We start from the raw sequence: 18,658 nt of genomic DNA, 5'->3' as shown, positions 1-18,658 counted from the left end.
AACTGAATTTTATAGCAACGGACTATATATATTGTATTGGCTCCTTGTAACCTGTTGTACAGCACTCAGGATTTCTCTTGGCTTCCTTGTTAGTAGTACTACCAGTTAGACATTAGTAAATATCTGCGAGGCACCTTTACAGTTGTTGGGCAGTGGGAATGTAATCATGTAATCAGCCAGCCGAAGTTATCTGTACCATATCCATCCGTACATTGTGTGTCTGTGTGTGCCATCCACCCACCCCCTCTGCCCCTGTCCTTTGAAAGTTTATAGTGTGGTGGGGGAATAGAGTACAGTTGTCATGGAGAATATGTTTTTATGTCCCAATGGGTTTTCAAAGGTAGGGTATAAGAAGCAAAAGTAAATTTGCTTTTTAGGTTGTAGCTTTGCAACCTGTAGATTATTTATAATGAGTTCTGAGCTCACATTACGTTATTGCCTTCTGTCACCATAACAGTTGCTCTTACAGGTGACTTGGTTATAGATACTGTTTTGTTTTATTTAGGTGAGTCAAGTCTAGATTTGGCACAGGTTATTTTTTTTTCCATTGAACTGGCTAGAAAACTATTTTCCTAAAAAACACATCACTAAGGATGATTTTAAAAAGCTGTAAGAATTGGAATTGAAGATACTTAGCTTTATTAGGGAAACAGTTTGCCATCTTATCATACACCAATTCATTCTAAATGATAGACAATGTGTTAGGTGAGGCCTTTGTTAGCAGAATGAAGATTTGCATGAGGTTCTGAGTTATCCTAATGTGATTTTCATAATCAGTATTTTTTTTTCTCATAGGGTTTTAGGCTTCACATTTTAAATGGAAGGGTATTGGAGATGTCGATGTCTGGATTTTCCTATTAGTAATATGTTAACTTGTAATCAGAGCCTTACTAGAACCTTCATATTCATGAAGTTTACAGAACTTTCCTTGTTTGTCTTAGTACTCTAGATCATTGTGTGTATAGTGGCGTAAGTTACTTTGACTAACTAGCTATAGTACAGTTTATTGTCATTCAGTAAAACTTACCAGAATCTCTTATAATCATTCTAATTTTGTCTTCAAACTGCCTGGATTCTAGCTGTCATAGACAGTTGTATAAATTTTAGATGAACTTATGAACTATTTTATATACTGCTGATCCTTGATTTCTCTTTTTTAAGGCCTCTAATTGTGGCATTGTAGAAAGCATATTGAACTGGGTGAAATTTAAGGCTCAGACTCAGCTGAATAAGAAGTGCTCCTCAGTAAAGTACAGCAAAATCAAAGGCATTCCCAAACTGGATGATGCCAATGATGCTGGTAAGAGTCCAATCAAGTTTTAGGATTTGAAGTTTAACCTTTATTTACTTATGAAAAGTTTTCATTTAGACTAAGATTTTCTATTCAGAGTGTAATTGAAATTGCTTCACATAGGATTAGGAGGATGATTCTGTGGGTAGGAGTGCTGACAGTATAAACGTTGAGGACCTAAGTTTGAATCCCTAGCACCCATATACAAAGCTGGGCATGGTTGTCTGTGCCGTTAACCCTAGCACTGCACGACAGGGGCTGGGTAGATGCACGTTGATTCTGAAGCTGGCTGGCCAGTCATCCTTGCTGACACAGTGCGCTTCAGGTTTAGTGAAGACTCTGTCTCAAGGTTAGTAATCAGATAGAGAGCAGCAGAGCACAGCAGCTAATGTCCTGCTGTGGCCTCTGCTTGGGTGCGTAGACACCATACATACATAGAGAAAAGGGGCGAAGGTCAGAAGGGAGAAATTGCTTCATGTACTCGTTATTACTCTCTTAAGAGGTTGGAAATTCAGTACAATGTATTTAAAATTTACACGTTACAGTTACACTTACAAATTACTGTTTACCATTTAAACTTCATTAAGCATAATATAAGGTCTTCCATTATCATTGTTAGTGATAATTTTTTCTGGCTATATTTTTCTAAGTGAAATAAGGGACTCAAAATATATTTAATTTAAAATATTTTTCAGGTGGCAAACATTCCCTGGAGTGTACATTAATATTAACAGAGGGGGACTCTGCCAAATCTCTAGCTGTCTCTGGATTAGGTGTGATTGGGAGAGACAGATATGGAGTCTTCCCTCTCAGGGGTAAAATTCTCAATGTACGAGAAGCGTCTCATAAACAGGTTCGTACTCATTTCCACACGCTCCATGACATTTCTAACATATTGCTCAACTGAATTTTCAAATGTAGATTCAGACTCACATATACTTTCTTATACCTCAGTAATTTAAAAATAATTTCAATGTTTTTCTTCTTGTATAGATTATGGAAAATGCAGAAATAAACAATATTATTAAAATAGTTGGTTTGCAATACAAGAAAAGTTATGATGATGCAGAATCTCTGAAAACTTTACGTTATGGGAAGATTATGATTATGACTGATCAGGTTGGTCTGAAAGTTATTACATATTTACAGTTCATATCTTCAGATTGTCTTATTGATGTATATATGTATGTGTGCATGCTGGACCCAGGACAGATGTTTTACCACTGAGCTACGTTTCTAACCCTTAGACTGAGTTTTGATAATTGTCTCAGGAAGTATTAAAGGTGAAAGTGATTGTGTGCTTCTAGAGGACACATTATTGTATGGAACCCTGCACATGAAGCTCATTTTATATGACTTCATTTTTTGGCAGTTATTAATTTTATTGGCTATTTTAAAATGTTCTTGAAGTGCAGGAAATAGGAAAAGAACAGAACATAGTGTTGTGTCACAGTAACTGAGACTATGGGGAGTAGGAATGAAATGTTGGGTCTGTAAGAGGAAAACAGTCACCTAGTAGGTTGGTGGTTACTACTGTCACATGGTGGCCTAAGTTAGGATGCACCAAGCCAAGGAGGACGTTAGCATAGCAGTAATCAAGAAAGAACTAGAATTGAAAAGGGAGCACTTTATATGTAACCAACAGCATCTCTTAAAGTGTAAAAGCATTTGCGAAAAAGTCACCAGGAAAGGCTGCAGGATAGTTGTAAGCAGAGCTGTTGCACCTTTCATGTCCTAAGGAGACATGCAAATGGCTCCTCCCTCTGCCATCTCCAGCCATCTCCCTCTGCCATTGCCCCGGGAGGTTCATAACCGGGAAGGACTTTTCCTCCTTTAAACAGGCTGGTACACTATTCCATGTCTGCTATGTAAGGACAAGGGAGTTCAGTCTATTGTTAACTGACCTTGTAGAGACAGTCATCTAATCTATACTTTTTCACTAAATACGTATCTACAGTTTGAATGGAATTTTGCCTTGGCTTCACTCACACATTTTAAAACTTGTTTAAAAGTAGTTATATTTTATAAAATTATGGGACTTTTTACTTTACATTTATTTAGGATCAAGATGGTTCTCACATTAAAGGCCTGCTAATCAATTTTATTCATCACAATTGGCCATCACTTTTGAAGCATGGCTTTCTTGAAGAATTCATTACTCCCATTGTAAAGGTACAGCTTGCATTCTTTTAGTTTTGCACTGTTTTCTTAAGTGTTATCAGAAGAACTAATTTCTTTTTTCTTTCCTTTTTAAAAATTAATTTAAGGCGAGCAAAAATAAGCAGGAACTTTCCTTTTATAGTATTCCTGAATTTGATGAGTGGAAAAAACATATAGAAAACCAGAAAGCCTGGAAAATAAAGTACTACAAAGGTTTGTACTTTAATATTGACGTTTATAAAGTGATTGCTTAGGTAATCTATTTTATGAGAATAGTAAAATACCTTGAAAGTTTGTCTTTTAGATTTTAAAAATATCAATTTATTTCTGATTGAAGATTTTTAATAGAAAGTTCTGTAAGAAAAATTTTAAACTCCCACAAATAATAATAATAATAATAATAATAGTATAATAATAAAAAAGTTACAGAATTTCTACTTAGCACTTTGAATTTTATCATGTGCACACACAAATATTGTGTAAGAATATAACTGCTTATTCATTTTGACAGTCACTGTTTTATGCCATTTAGCCTTGCTTAGCTAAATGTTACTATGAAATGACTGTTAGACATATACTGTTCCAATTGTGACTACTTTAGTGTGTATCTAACAAATACTCTTTTTTTAAACATACTGAAAATCCAACCAAGTTAGAATTTCTAAAGATTATATTAATGTATTATATGTTTAATATTTTAAATCGAGATCCAAACAATTGCTAATCTTATTTATGGGTCTTTTAAATCTCTGAATGGAAGCTTTTCATATTTCATGAATACTTCCTTATTTTAATTCATTAAAGAGACTGTTCTGTGTAAATTTGCCACATCTTAAATTTTCCCATTACTTTAATATGAAACAATCTCATGTTTGCTTATTTTCTGTTACATGATACTTAAGTCAGAATGTGATCATATTTGGGTTAAATTTGTTTGACAGAAACGATTATTAGTATGTAGCATTGTATATTTAAGTCATGAGGCACATGTTTGGGTTGTCCGTCTTAAGCTTGATCAATTAATAACAATTTAATGACTTTCTTTCCCTATAAGTTTTTCATTTGGTGGTTTTGAACAGCCATTCTTTGTGACCCTGTTTTATATTAAATTTCTCAGGATTGGGTACCAGTACAGCTAAGGAAGCCAAGGAATATTTTGCTGATATGGAAAGGCATCGCATTTTGTTTAGATATGCTGGCCCTGAGGATGATGCTGCCATTACCTTGGTGAGTTGTCGTGAATGAAGACAACTCTGTGTCTCTCCCTTCTGCTGTGCGTCCCTCCAGAGGCTTGTGTGAGGAGTGTTTCTTTTTCACGTGCTGAACTTTGGTTTTATTATATCTTTAATAAAAGGACTAAGCTCAAATATAATTTTGATTAAAAGTTATTAGGGGGCTTGGGGATTTAGCTCAGTGGTAGAGCGCTTGCCTAGCAAGCACAAGGCCCTGGGTTCGGTCCCCAGCTCTGAAAAAAAGAAAAAGGAAAAAAAAAGTTATTAGGAAAACAGCTTTAGTTCATTAGAGTTATTTACCATTTATAAATTCAAGTTTTATAATGAAATTAATTTTAATGATGGCATTATTGCTTGGACTTCTAAAGGCATTTAGTAAGAAGAAGATTGATGACAGAAAAGAATGGTTAACCAACTTTATGGAGGATCGGAGACAGCGGAGGTTACATGGCCTACCAGAGGTTAGTCATGACGGTGACCTGGGGAAGAGGTGGGACTGACATTCATGCAGTCAGAGTGACAGCATTGCTATGTAACTTTCTCCTAGCAATTTTTATATGGTACAGCAACTAAGCATTTGACATACAATGATTTCATCAACAAGGAATTGATTCTCTTCTCAAACTCGGACAATGAGAGATCTATACCCTCTCTTGTGGATGGTGAGTAATCTCTTAAAGTTTCTTATCCTTGCATGCTCTATATGGTTTAATTATGTGTACTTTAGGCTGCCCTCCGGGCCACTTTAAATTCTTATTTAAAATACCAAAGTTTATAGCCCGTTTACAATTCTTATTTGAAATCTTAGAAAACAAGAAGAATTGATTCAAAAGAGCTTAAAGCTTTTGAGGTAAGAGAGCTGATGGTTTTTTTTACTATTTTTACAATTTCTTTGAGTTTTTTCAGGAAAAATAAGGGCCTTCTTTAAAGGTCTTTTTTTCTTTTTTTGTTGTTCAAATAATTTTAAAAATTGAAATTTCAAAAATTAAGTAAAATAGAACTTTGTCTAAATGTTTATGAAAGACTTACGCTTTTAAAGTGCCTTTAAATCTCATTAACAAAACCCAATCTAAATAATTTATATAATTTTAAATAATCTAGCTTGCAGAATTTAGAAACTTTCTATTGGGACTGATTTTCTTATTTGGAACAACTCTACCCCCAATTATATAATCATAGCAAATTTGCTCATCTTCGTGTTGCTTGGTTTTTCATTTAGTAACAGTTGTGTCCATCTATCACGTCTAGCCTGAGATTGTGTCCCTTCTATGAAATAGTCCTCCAGTCTACATTGGTCTCAGATACATGAACGTCCGTGCTATTCTTATGCACCTGTTATTGTCTGAGCTAATTTTGTCTCCTCAGTTCCATTATGAAATTTTCAAAGACATAGCCATATTTTATTATCTTCTTCCTTTCATGCTCTGGCCTCACAATGATAAATGCAACTGTCAGCATGTGTGGATAAGGTTATTGCTGTGCCCACTGTTCTCACACAAGGAGGAGAGAACAGCAGAGAGTCCCGTGACTGAGGGTGTTAGAAGGTCGCTCTTTCAGTTGCTTCTAGGGCACTGAGACTGGTTTAGTAATTTGCTCATTCAGCTGGCTGGAGTACGCAGATTACAAAGGTTCTCAAGTCTAATGTGCTCCTAACTACTGCAGTAAGCAGTTGTAAGTGCTCCTGACTGTAGATATGCAGTAGAAACCATCGAGCTTCTGTTTGCTAGCACTTCCACCACTGCTGGCATAGTCACACGAAATAGAGACTCTTGTGGAAGAGTATGACACTGCTGGGGAGATCCGTAAGTCCAGGAAATCTTTAAATTACTACTTTTTAGAACTGTAAATGTCTTTCATTTTTCTCCCAAACATGTAATGTTGCCACTAAAAGAGTTGACATTTTGAAGTATTTTGTTTATAACATATACAAATGACAGATAAGAAAATGGTTAACAAACTTTATGGAGGATCGGAGACAGTGTAGGTTACATGGCCTACCAGAGGTTAGTCATGAAGGTGATCTGGGGAAGAGGTGGGACTGAGATTCAGGCAGTGGTGGTATTTTAAAAATAGTTTAAAAACTATTTTAAAAGGTGGGTTGTTCTTTTTAAAAATAGGCTTCAAGCCAGGTCAACGAAAAGTTTTGTTTACCTGTTTCAAGAGGAATGATAAACGTGAAGTTAAAGTCGCACAGCTGGCTGGATCTGTTGCTGAAATGTCTGCTTATCATCATGGAGAAGTAAGCGTTAACAAAGAAGTCAACTGAGAACTGTAATTTTGGCATGCAAAATGATAATCATTCACAATAGAGTAGTTTTCTTTTTATGAGGTCTTTGAAAATGCAATGGAATTTAGAGTTTCAGTTTCAGTACAAACTGAGACATAGTTCTAAAAAATACAAGCTGTTAATCTTATCTTCCTTTTTTTTCCTTTCTATTTTGTAGCAAGCGTTGATGATGACTATTGTGAATTTGGCTCAGAATTTTGTGGGCAGCAACAACATTAACTTGCTTCAGCCCATTGGTCAGTTTGGAACTCGGCTTCACGGTGGCAAAGATGCTGCAAGCCCCCGTTATATCTTCACAATGTTAAGGTACATCATTGTCTGGTTCATTGGTTAAAGCTTGTTATAGCAAGTCAACGTCTAGTGCACTCATAGCGGTGCAGGGGGAGGATTATTAGTTATTCTGCTCAGGGTGAGTATTCCAAATTATTTGATCATACATAGTTTGACCTTAACTTTTATGCATTCTTGGTAAAAATCAGTGCTAGTAAAATACATTTTTATTCTGTACTTAATTTTATTCTTTAGACTGAAAATGGGGTAGGTATTTTATTCAGAATAATTGGAACTTCTTACAAAGTTATCTAACACTATTAAAGCACTTAAAGTAAGTGAATATCGAAGTACATAAGAACTCTTATACTGGTTTGTGCTTGAGAGAAATATGCCTTTGTACTAATATTAGGTGAATTTTATTTTATCTAGTCAAAATTATTAAAATGTAAGCCCTTATAAAGCTTCATTTTGCAGAACAATATTCTTCTATTTCCTTTTGTTAGCTCTCTGGCAAGACTACTTTTTCCAGCTGTGGATGATAACTTGCTTAAGTTCCTTTATGATGATAATCAGCGTGTAGAGCCGGAGTGGTATATCCCCATAATCCCCATGGTTTTGATTAATGGTGCTGAGGGTATTGGGACTGGATGGGCTTGTAAATTGCCCAACTATGATGCCAGAGAAATTGTGAACAATGTCAGGCGGATGCTAGAAGGTTTGGATCCTCACCCCATGGTAAGTGTTATGGCTTAGGTTGTTTATTTAAATAAAGGACAAAATAAATTTCTCTTAGAAAAATAATGGGATCTTTTCATTTAGAGCTGTTGTAGATAGGATCCTATTAAGATATAAATTTATTTGCTTACCTGAAACATATAAATGAATGAGTCTGAAGATAAGTTTTATGGGGTGAAACTGTTTATTAAAATTTTAAAATACCTTGTACTTTATTCAGGGTTTAAAGTCTCTGAATTGTATAAAGACTGGTGTTCTTGGTACACTCACATGTTAAAGTATCAAGCTGTGAAAAGTTTCTGTATCATGACATATTATGTGCATGCATGCACGTGTGCGCATACACACACACACACACACACACACACACACACACACACACACACACACACGCACGCAGTGCAGAAGCTTTGAGACCCAATGTCTCACTGAACTGGGCACAGCCATTTCAGCTAGGCTGGCAAGCCAGTGAGCTTCTGGTATTTACCTGTTTTTCATCCTTTTGCTGGGGTTACTGCTTTATGCAGCCTTGCCTTGCTTTTTATGTGGATACTGGGGATATAAACTCAGGTCCTTCATGCATCCCCAGAAAACAATCTTACTAATACCCAAGCTCCACATTATTTCCTACGATAGTGTTCTATTTAAGCTGTTTCAGATCCACGTGAGAATGATGCACTAGTTATTATTTTATTAGTATATGCTTCTTATATCCCTGGTATCCCATGGCCCTGTACTAAGAGGTGAGTGAAAGAATTAGGGTCTTTGTTTTCCAAAATTAATATCTTGTCAGGGCTTAAATTTATAGTGATCAAAGGTATTCAATATGCCCAAAATGTCCCCTGCTATATGTTGAACTTCTTAGTGATAGCAATATAGTATAGATTTTTGAAGAGGAAATAATCTGTGATTTAGTTAAGGATGAGTAAATTTATGTTGGTGAATTAAATTAGGAGCTGAGTTTGAGTCAGAGGATGGAGTCTTTTTGTAATCACAATGAAATGGCTGAGGGGGTTACTTTTTTGAGGGAAAGAGGCTTATAATTCTGGGGTTGGGCGCCAGATGCCTCATCTAGTGCTTGTTGGCAGAGTCCTCTGGCAGCACAAGTCTTCATACGGGGGGGGGGGGAGGGTGTGTGTGTGTGTGTGTGAGTGTGTGTGTGTATGTGTGTGTGAGTGTGTGTGTGTGTGTGTGTGTGTGTGTGTGTGTTCTGTCTTCCTGCCCTCTCTTCCTTCTTCATGCAAAATTCTAGGATTCAGTCATGGGGCTTCTAAATCTTCACTCAGATTTCTTACAGTGGTGGCTATATTATCACATGAAACCTTGGTAGAGCATTCACACTGTCTAAACGACAGGAGATGGTTAGGCATTCAAAATCTTCAGAGCATGGGAGAAAAGTAGTGCTTCTGCAGGAAAGAAAAGTCATTAGAATAAAACTAGAAAGTTCAGTTGGATCCAGACAAACTCTACAAGGCATTCAGTGTGAAGTAAGAGGAGATTGAATTTAAAAGATATTAAGGTCACATGGAAGGAGATTGGGCAGCAGACTGAAAAAGAGACCAACCTAGGACGCCTGCGCAAAGTGTTGGGAAGATTATAGTAACAGAAGCTATGAATCCAAGACCAAGAAACTTAGCAAGTAACAAGTGAGAACAAGTTTTAGTCATATCAACCTGCTGTATCAGTAGGCCATGTGCATTTTTAGAGGTGGTATTGGCGCTCAAGAGCACAGTCAAATCAAGTCATTTCTATTTCCCCATCAGCTTCCAAACTATAAGAACTTCAAAGGCACCATCCAGGAGCTTGGTCAGAACCAGTATGCTGTTAGTGGTGAGATATTTGTGGTGGACAGAAACACAGTAGAGATTACAGAACTTCCAGTTAGAACCTGGACACAGGTTAGTATAACTGAGCGAGAAATGCATTGCTCTATTCTTTGTGGCACAAAGAATTCACCTGTTTGTTTATTCTGTGTCTATATAAAGGTTATCTCCAGAGTTATTATTTACCTTTGTATTTGCATTTATATTTTTAATTTTCAATTTTAGTTTTTAAGTATATGTAAAAAACAGTATGGTTTATATTATCGTAGTATCTCTCACTGTGGGTCACATCCCCTGTGGAGTTGAACAACTGCTTCACAGGGGTCACCTAACACCATCGGAAAGCACAGATATTTATCCTGTGATCCATAATAGCAGCAACATTACAGTTATGAATTAGCAGCAAAAGAATTGGATGAGTAGGGTTCACCGCAGCATTGTGAAGTTGAGAAGCATTGCATTAGTGGGTGCTTCTTTTAATTCATATAAAAAGGAGATTGTATGTTTGTGTTTGGAATGAGAACTATTGTAGGCCAATATAAACATGCTCAGTAAGTTCACATCAGTTTCAGTTGCTATGACTCGAAGTGCTCCACTAGGTCTAGCCATGTCAGCCTCCCTCACCTAAGACTTAGAGAGCGTCGTGGTGTGTAAGGAGCTCAGAACCAGAACCGTCATCTTGTATGTCTTTTCTCACCATCACACACACCCTTATATATCACCTTTGTATTGATTAACAGAAACAACAAAGAAAATTTCTTTTTCTGCCTCTGTATTTTTAGATACTGAAATAGATTTGTATATATAAGATAGCAATGTTAACATTGTTTAAAAGAGTTAAAACTGTGATATACTATGAACTGATGTGTGAAATTTCCTTGCAGAATTTTTAAAATATTATGTGACTACTGAGAACATGATAGTATATTGTAACAAGATTTCTTGTCTTTTTAAATGTTTCATAGGTATACAAGGAGCAGGTCCTAGAACCTATGCTTAATGGAACAGATAAAACACCAGCACTGATTTCTGATTACAAAGAATATCACACTGATACAACTGTGAAATTTGTGGTGAAGATGACAGAAGAGAAGCTCGCCCAAGCGGAAGCTGCCGGCCTGCATAAAGTTTTTAAACTCCAAACCACTCTTACTTGCAATTCCATGGTAATGTAATCTTTCTTAAAGGGCCATACATTAGATAATCATAATTAGAACTGTAACAGTAAACTTGAATGCTAAAGAATCCAGCGATTAATTTCTTTCCTCTGGTGCTAGGTACCAAACTCAGGCCTTCTGCAATAACAGTGTGTACTTTTAACTGCAAGCCACCACCTCGCCCCCAAGAAACCCTCTAAAAAATAGTCTCTCAAGATTTTTACTATTTAAACTTTCTCATAGTTTTTGATCATTGCATTCATCAAATTCCTGTCACTAAAGGAATATTTATAGAAATGTTTTTAATAAGTTTTGTTTCTTTTTAGTGGGTTTCAGGGGTAGTGCATACTCATTAGAGTTATTTTAAGTACTATACATATTATATAAATTAAAATGCCAGTACAGACTTATTGAATTTAAAGAAAAAAACTTTGTATTTTATGTAGGTACTCTTTGATCATATGGGATGTCTGAAGAAGTATGAAACTGTGCAAGACATTTTGAAAGAATTCTTTGATTTACGGTTAAGTTATTATGGTTTACGGAAGGAGTGGCTTGTAGGAATGTTGGGAGCAGAATCCACAAAGCTTAACAATCAAGCCCGTTTCATTTTAGAGAAGATACAAGGGAAAATCACGATAGGTAAGGCACAGCCTTTAAAGATTTGAGCATTAGTTAAAATGGACAAGAGTCTTTGTTAATAGAAGACATTGTTATCAGTAGAATATAAGCAAATACAAATTGATCTCTTTTCTTGATCCTAATTTTATTTTTCCCTCACATAGAGAATAGGTCAAAGAAAGATTTGATTCAAATGTTAGTCCAGAGAGGTTATGAATCTGACCCAGTGAAAGCCTGGAAAGAAGCACAAGAAAAGGTAATCACCTGCAGCAAAAGATGCTCAGAAGCTCTGAAAAGAACCTCCAAACCAACCACCCCCCCCACAAGTCTGAATTTAGAACTGGGAAAGGTGCTAAGCTGGCTGTGTGGAGACTGAAGGCTTCTGCTAACCCAAGAGCAGACACAGTTTAGGGATTCACAGTGCACACCCACCACAAAGAACCATCTCCACTAGGGCCTTTACAAACGGCTCCGTGCTGAGAATGTGGCTCAGTCTCCTTGATCTCGAGTCAGCCATTAAGAGGTTTAATTTCTCATGGTGGTTTCTATAAAGTACATGCTCACTCTTTGAGAGCCAGACTGGTAGTCCTCAAAATCATTCCATGGTCCAGTCTGGATGACAGTGTGGCATCTGCTTGGTCTAGTTGTGGTTGGGGCTGGGAAGACGAGAGACAAATGTTCCTTGTAGTCACTAACACCAGCATGTGCTCTGCCTGTGTTTAGACTTTTGGTCTGAAATTTAAACACCCTAAGTTGTCCATTTTAGATGATAGTTGTATTAATTCAGTGAATGAAATACTAAAACCTTAAGAGTTCCCTCAAGAGTTAATTTCTTACTATTTGTGATGATAAAAATGCAATTTAAAAAGACTGTACAACATAATGGTTGAGAACAGAAATGTAGAAAAGTTATAAAACAGCAATGACTAATATTTTTAGATATTGAAATAGATTTGTATCTATATATAAGATGTAACGGTAGCATTGGTTGAGAGAGTCCAAGCTGTGTGATGTATGAACTGATATGTTACATTTCCTTGCAGTTTAGAGTTTTCAACCATACGGTTTTGAATCTTTCATCAAAGTATATTGAAATACTGCTCTTGTTCAAATTAAGCTCTTCTCAAATTTGAAGTCAATATGATATGTTAAAGTGGGTGAAATCAGAGCAGACTGTAGTAGCAGGCTAGCAGGCTTACTCACTGCTTTAGTAAAGGAAGGCAGGACAGTGTGATGGAAGGCACCCTTTCCACCTTATGATTACTGCGCTGCTGAACTCCAAACTACGCTTTATGTCCTTCTCGAACTGTGTTGCTGTTGGTTTACACTATAGATCTTTAAAAATTGCCTAATAAGCTAATGAATTCAGTGCTTACTCAATTTTAAAATATAAGGGTGTTCTGATTGGATGCCCTTCTGGTGGAAGCAAATTCATGGATACAAGCTGGCTGGCTTTTAGTAGTTGCATTAACACCATGAACGATTTGCAGCGTTATTGCCAACTGTATACGTAAGGAAGTGAGGAGTTCAGGTACCCAAAGGAGTAGTTCTTACTAGAGCCCATAGTGTTGGGAGAGAGAGTTAGAAAACATCTACTTAAAGATTATTATACTTCAAATTCTATCATTAAACGTGGAAAAGTTCACTTTTTAATTGATTTCTAAAATGCCCTTAGCTATATTCTTGCTAATAGTGAAACACACACATAGTCTTAGAGTGCTCATTAAAATGCTTCTGGTGTATTGAAAACCTAGACAGAATGCACTTTGAAGTTTGAGTTTTAGGCAGAATTGTACTGTGCTCTAATACCTCACAGAGGGCTAATGACCCAGATTTCCACAGCTCCATGGCAGCTCACTGTCTATTAAACAGTCCATTAAATATTATCTAGTACTTGCTAATCATCTAGCAGCCGCTCCTTAATTGAGTGTATAGTTTTATTTATGTCATGAAGCATCTTAGTTTACATTTTTAATTTTTATCATTTTATTTCCAAAATATACTCAGACCTAACTTTGCAGGTATACATTATTTTATTTCAATAGTTTTAATTGTAAAGCTGTTTTGTTTATAAACTTTTGGCTTGTTAGGGTACCTTTCATTTTTAACTGTCTGAGTGTCTTAAACAACTAATTTAATTTAATGCCTTTGTTTTCAAGCCTTTGAAGGCAATGACACCTAAAATTACTTTTATTGAATTCATTGTAATTTGAAACATAGTATTAGGATAAGAGGCTTCTTTAAAGTGCAGTTATTTTTCTGAGTAACATTTCAGAAAAATCTTTCCACCTTAAAATACCAACTTAGTTTTCAGTCATCTTATTTTCTGAGTTCAAATTTGAATAAAACTCACAGTAATAGGAAATTTTTGTTAAAATACATCGGTAGTGAGTAACTGTAGTCTATATTTCTATAACTATTAAAACATTTTATATATAATTTTTTGTGTATGTTTTTATGTTCATTAACTGACCAGTATAAAAGTTTGACAATATGCAACAATAAAAATTTTACTTAATAATTTTAAGATACAGTGTCTTTTCAGTTTGGGACTTAGGAAAGCAATGAACATTTCATCAAATTTCTGAGTAAATAGGGATACAGTATACTATTTCTTCTAAAGATTTACTATATAGCTTAAGAAAATCTTAAGCTTTTATTTAAACATAAGAAATAGGGTTTATAGGCAGTCTCGATGGTACTCTTAAAGAACTCCTACCACCCTGAAGGAGCAGCATTAACAGTATAGCATTTAAGTCCAATATTAATGAAATTAAAATGCTGACTTGGTATTATAGTGGACCTTAATATGAGGTTTATTATTTTTTACAGGCTGCGGAAGAGGAAGATGCACAAAACCCACATGATGACAGTTCCTCTGACTCAGGAACTCCTTCAGGCCCTGATTTTAATTATATTTTAAATATGTCTCTATGGTCTCTTACTAAAGAAAAAGTTGAAGAACTCATTAAACAGAGAGATACAAAAGTATGAACGTTTGTGGGTTAAATAATTTGGACTATTTCAGTATTATCCATATCTTTGATTTTCTTTGTCCAAAACTAAGTATTTTGATTTATCCTTTACACGTTTAAAAACTATTAAATGTTAAACTATACTACTCTCTCTCTCTCTCTCTCTCCCTCTCTCTCTCTCTCTTTTTAATTGTAGGGACGAGAGGTTAATGATCTCAAAAGGAAATCTCCCTCAGATCTTTGGAAAGAAGATTTAGCAGCATTTGTTGAAGAATTGGATGTATGTTAAATCTCTATTAAATATATGTATTTCAGACTGGGAATATAGCTTAGTGGTAGTGCATGGCCTAGAATGTGTAAGGCCTAAGTTTAGTCCCTAGCCCTGCTAAATGAATAAATAATCTTTAAAATGAATAAACTATATTTAGAGAAATAATGTTTTTGAGATAATAATGAAAATTCTTCTTAAATTATCTCAGAATTTTTCTTTAATTTTGTATTAGTGTATTTATTTACAATCCAAGTTCAGATCAAGCTTTACCTCTATGGAATTATAAAGAAAAGTTTTTTTCTAGTGTGGATGGATATAAATGCTACAGAGTTCATTAGAATAATGAAATTCTAATGCTTTCTATTGGTTTAATGCTCTTACCTGACTTCTGACTCTGCTAATTGATTTAATTTGGCATTTTTTTCTGAAGAGAGTAAGCAATCTATTGACATGGTTGAGTATATAGATATTTTGACTTCCTTTGATTTTAAGAAATTTCAGTGATTTTCTGTTAGTGGAGTTCTATTTTTAAAAGTAAAAGTAGAGAAATGATTTGAAATGTAAACCTCTTAAAGAACTAAAATTAAATTCATGGCAGCAGAGTGAACATTGGTTTTGAGTACCAGAAGTAATCAGCACTATTATTGCATGGTGCTAATTGTTTAGTTACTTCACTATTTCAGACTCTTAATTATATTATTATTATTATTGTTCCAGTGTTTAATGTTACTGTCCATGGCTTCTGCTACAGCTAGAATTTGTAGGAACAAGTGTTTCATATTACTTGTCTGATGGAATTTTTGGAACTTTTTTGTGTTGTTGTTTTAGGTTCATGGTCTTTTACGTACCATAGTATATATTGACCTAGTTAATTAATTAGATTTTTTAAAAATAGAGGCATATTTTCTTTCTGCTAGCTTATATGTTAAAAAACTGATTTTGTGCCGTGGGTGTGCTCAGTGGTGCAGCACTTGGCCCAACATGAATGGGACCCTGGCTTCCATCATGACCAAACATACATTACAGATTATTATTACTGCAGTTCTGATACTGCTTTAAATGGGATCACTGACTAGAATCGTGAAACATGGTCATTTTGTGCTTGCTTTGCTAGGAGAGAGTCCAGAGCTGAAATGTTACCATTCGAGGCAATCTCAGGGACCCAAGTGCTGCTGTTTGCTACACTCTTACTTTGTCACTTTATTATTTGATAATTAGCAATATTCAGACAAATGGCTCAGCAATTTAAAGCACTTGCTGATCTCTTCCAGAGGATTCTATTTCATTCTTTTGACTTATGTTAGACACTTCTCATGTACCCCTCACCCCTTAGGTCTCCATAGGCTCCCATACACAATGCAGTATACACTTACACAGACACATATACATAAATAAAATAAATCTTTAAATTCTAGAGAATTTTATTTTTTGTAGATTTGTTTTATGAATCTTGAGTATTTGGCTGAGTGTGTATATATAGGCATGATTGCTTCCGTGGAATTCAAAAGAGAGTATCAGATCCCCTGGAACTGGAGTTACAGATGTTTATGAACTACCTTATGGTTGATAGGAATTGAACCTAGGTTCTCTGTAAGAGCAATACTTGCTCTTAACCATTGAGCCATCCCTACAGCCCCAAGATAGAATATTTTTTTTTGATAACTAAGAATATTTAGACTTAAGTTTTATGACTCTGCATTCTTTAAAGTCATGATACTACCAATTAAACATACCTTATATGCTAATACTGCATTGCATGTAGTTCTCAAATGAAAGAAGTGAACCTTTCTATAAAACAGATAAGGATTTGGAGCCTAGAGAAGTGGAGGGACTTGCTTAGAGAGGTGTTCTATTGGTATGATTAAAAATAATTATTCATCTTTGCAAAGCCTTTTTCATCCTCATCCCTAAAATAGATATCACAGGACTTTAGAAAGCCTGCCATGGTAGGTGCCCTGCCAACTGTCAGTTCCTTGTTAAGACCGTGTAACTAGTATTAACACTGGGAATCAATGTGTTTGATTTCAAATATCATACTTATAAAATTTTATTAAACAAAGTGTATTTAAATGTCTTTCAAGAGATGACACTTTCCTTTGCATCTTTCCAAACCTGTTAATTATTATAAAGCATAATAAATTTATAATGGATATAAATTTTGTAGAATTTAGAATTTGTCACAATAACTGTGGTTATATATATTTGTTTATTTTGATAACAAACCCCATAAGCTCAATGTCTTGGGATTTCTTTCTTACTTTAAAGTTGTGAATCATTATTATGATTGAAGTAGTTGAAAAGAATAACTTCATACTTTTTAAAGATTTATTTACTTTTTACTTTATTATACATATAGATGTTTTTCTGCATATATGTCTGTGTACCACCTGTGTGACTATTGCTGAAGAGGTCATGAGAGGGGGTAGAATGCCTGAAATTGGAGTTAAAATGGAGATGAACCACCATGTGGGTGCTGAGTCCTGAGCTCATGTTCTCTGTAAGAGCCACAGTACTGTGTACAGCTGGGCAATCTGTCCAGCCCCACATCACACTTTTTAACAGAACTGTCTTTGTGATTTGCCAGGGTTCTGATGACAACAGGTCAGCAATGGTCCCGTCCCATGCTCTCATAGGATTGTAAAGATCACTAAGGTCACTACTTACCATTGCCATATTATACTAAGAGTAGGAAGCGACATTCATGAATTGAGATTAAGCTGTTCTAACTTAAAAGTGTTTTCTTCTCTTCCCATTATTCCGTCTCAGATTAGATCAGCTGAAAAGAAACCTTTGTTTCTTAACATGTAAATAATTTATTTCAGGCTCTTATGCAGTAGTGGTTGTGTTTTACAAAGAGCTGTCTATCCCTCCCCTTTTAATCATGTTCAGAAAGTGGAAGCACAAGAACGAGAAGACATTCTGGCAGGGATGTCTGGGAAAGCAGTGAAAGGCAAAGTCGGCAAAGCTAAAGTAAAGAAGCTCCAGCTGGAGGAGACGATGCCCTCGCCTTACGGGAGAAGAATCGTTCCTGAGATTACTGCCATGAAGGCAGACGCCAGCAGAAAACTGCTGAAGAAGAAGAAGGTATCACTCGTCCCCGTGTCAGCCCATCGGTGTACTCTGAGCGTGTGCTTGCTCATGCTTTATGATTTAAAGTGTAGGAAGAACTGAGGCTGAGGAAGGACACCCAGTAGGCAAGGATCACACATGTATTTAGAGTCACTTCTGTAACTCAGTGTGCTGCTACCCTCCACCCGCTCTGCTCCAGCTCAGACTCATGGACTCCTCTGATTTCTCGCCTCAGCCTCCTTAGCTGACTGGGACTACAGGGACCTAAATTCTGTTCTTAAAATGACAATCGCTGTGCTGAACATTTTTCTAAATTAAAGTCTTAGCAAAACCAACCCAAAACTATATAAATTATTAACTTTATAAATTTAAATTTTATATTATTATGACAGAGTAAGGGAATGTTAAGCAGAAAACAAACTGTATTTGGCTTTTGAAGTAATATCACTTCCTGCGGTCTCCTTGGTTGTTTTTTGTTGAACACTATTAAGCACATCTAGCATTACTGGCATTGATACTGACTATCAGGAACTTTAAAAAAAAATATGTGAAACTTACCCTTGATAGGATGGGCCAGGATTAGCCAGATGTAAAGACTTCAATGAGTGTTCAGAACCAAGAAAGCAGGATGTATGATGGTCTTAGAGTCTAAAGGTCGAGAGAGGTTTGTTTTATAGTGCAAGGAATGTATATGTGTGTGTGTATGTGTGTGTGTATATATATGTATATATATCTATATGTATATATATGTATATATATGTATA

The 18,658-nt window shown here is 35.6% G+C and overlaps 1 protein-coding gene across 1 annotated transcript in view; it reads left to right on the top strand.

The window, feature by feature from the left end:
- Top2b (DNA topoisomerase II beta) overlaps window positions 1-18,658 on the top strand; it is a 60,376-nt gene that overhangs the window by 30,362 nt on the left and 11,356 nt on the right. Inside the window, exons 11-28 of the mRNA NM_001100858.2 lie at window positions 1,162-1,300; window positions 1,987-2,144; window positions 2,285-2,410; window positions 3,353-3,463; window positions 3,559-3,664; window positions 4,569-4,678; window positions 5,052-5,144; window positions 5,231-5,345; window positions 6,801-6,922; window positions 7,128-7,276; window positions 7,747-7,978; window positions 9,742-9,876; window positions 10,767-10,967; window positions 11,405-11,600; window positions 11,744-11,835; window positions 14,412-14,567; window positions 14,751-14,834; window positions 17,715-17,909. Of these exons, the coding sequence (NP_001094328.2) occupies window positions 1,162-1,300; window positions 1,987-2,144; window positions 2,285-2,410; window positions 3,353-3,463; window positions 3,559-3,664; window positions 4,569-4,678; window positions 5,052-5,144; window positions 5,231-5,345; window positions 6,801-6,922; window positions 7,128-7,276; window positions 7,747-7,978; window positions 9,742-9,876; window positions 10,767-10,967; window positions 11,405-11,600; window positions 11,744-11,835; window positions 14,412-14,567; window positions 14,751-14,834; window positions 17,715-17,909 (2,520 nt within the window). The remainder of the gene's footprint in view (window positions 1-1,161; window positions 1,301-1,986; window positions 2,145-2,284; window positions 2,411-3,352; window positions 3,464-3,558; window positions 3,665-4,568; window positions 4,679-5,051; window positions 5,145-5,230; window positions 5,346-6,800; window positions 6,923-7,127; window positions 7,277-7,746; window positions 7,979-9,741; window positions 9,877-10,766; window positions 10,968-11,404; window positions 11,601-11,743; window positions 11,836-14,411; window positions 14,568-14,750; window positions 14,835-17,714; window positions 17,910-18,658) is intronic.

The sequence above is a fragment of the Rattus norvegicus genome, chromosome 15 (genome assembly GCF_036323735.1).
Source record: "Rattus norvegicus strain BN/NHsdMcwi chromosome 15, GRCr8, whole genome shotgun sequence".
Classification (NCBI taxonomy): domain Eukaryota; kingdom Metazoa; phylum Chordata; class Mammalia; order Rodentia; family Muridae; genus Rattus; species Rattus norvegicus.
This window is presented reverse-complemented; position numbering and strand designations above follow the sequence as displayed.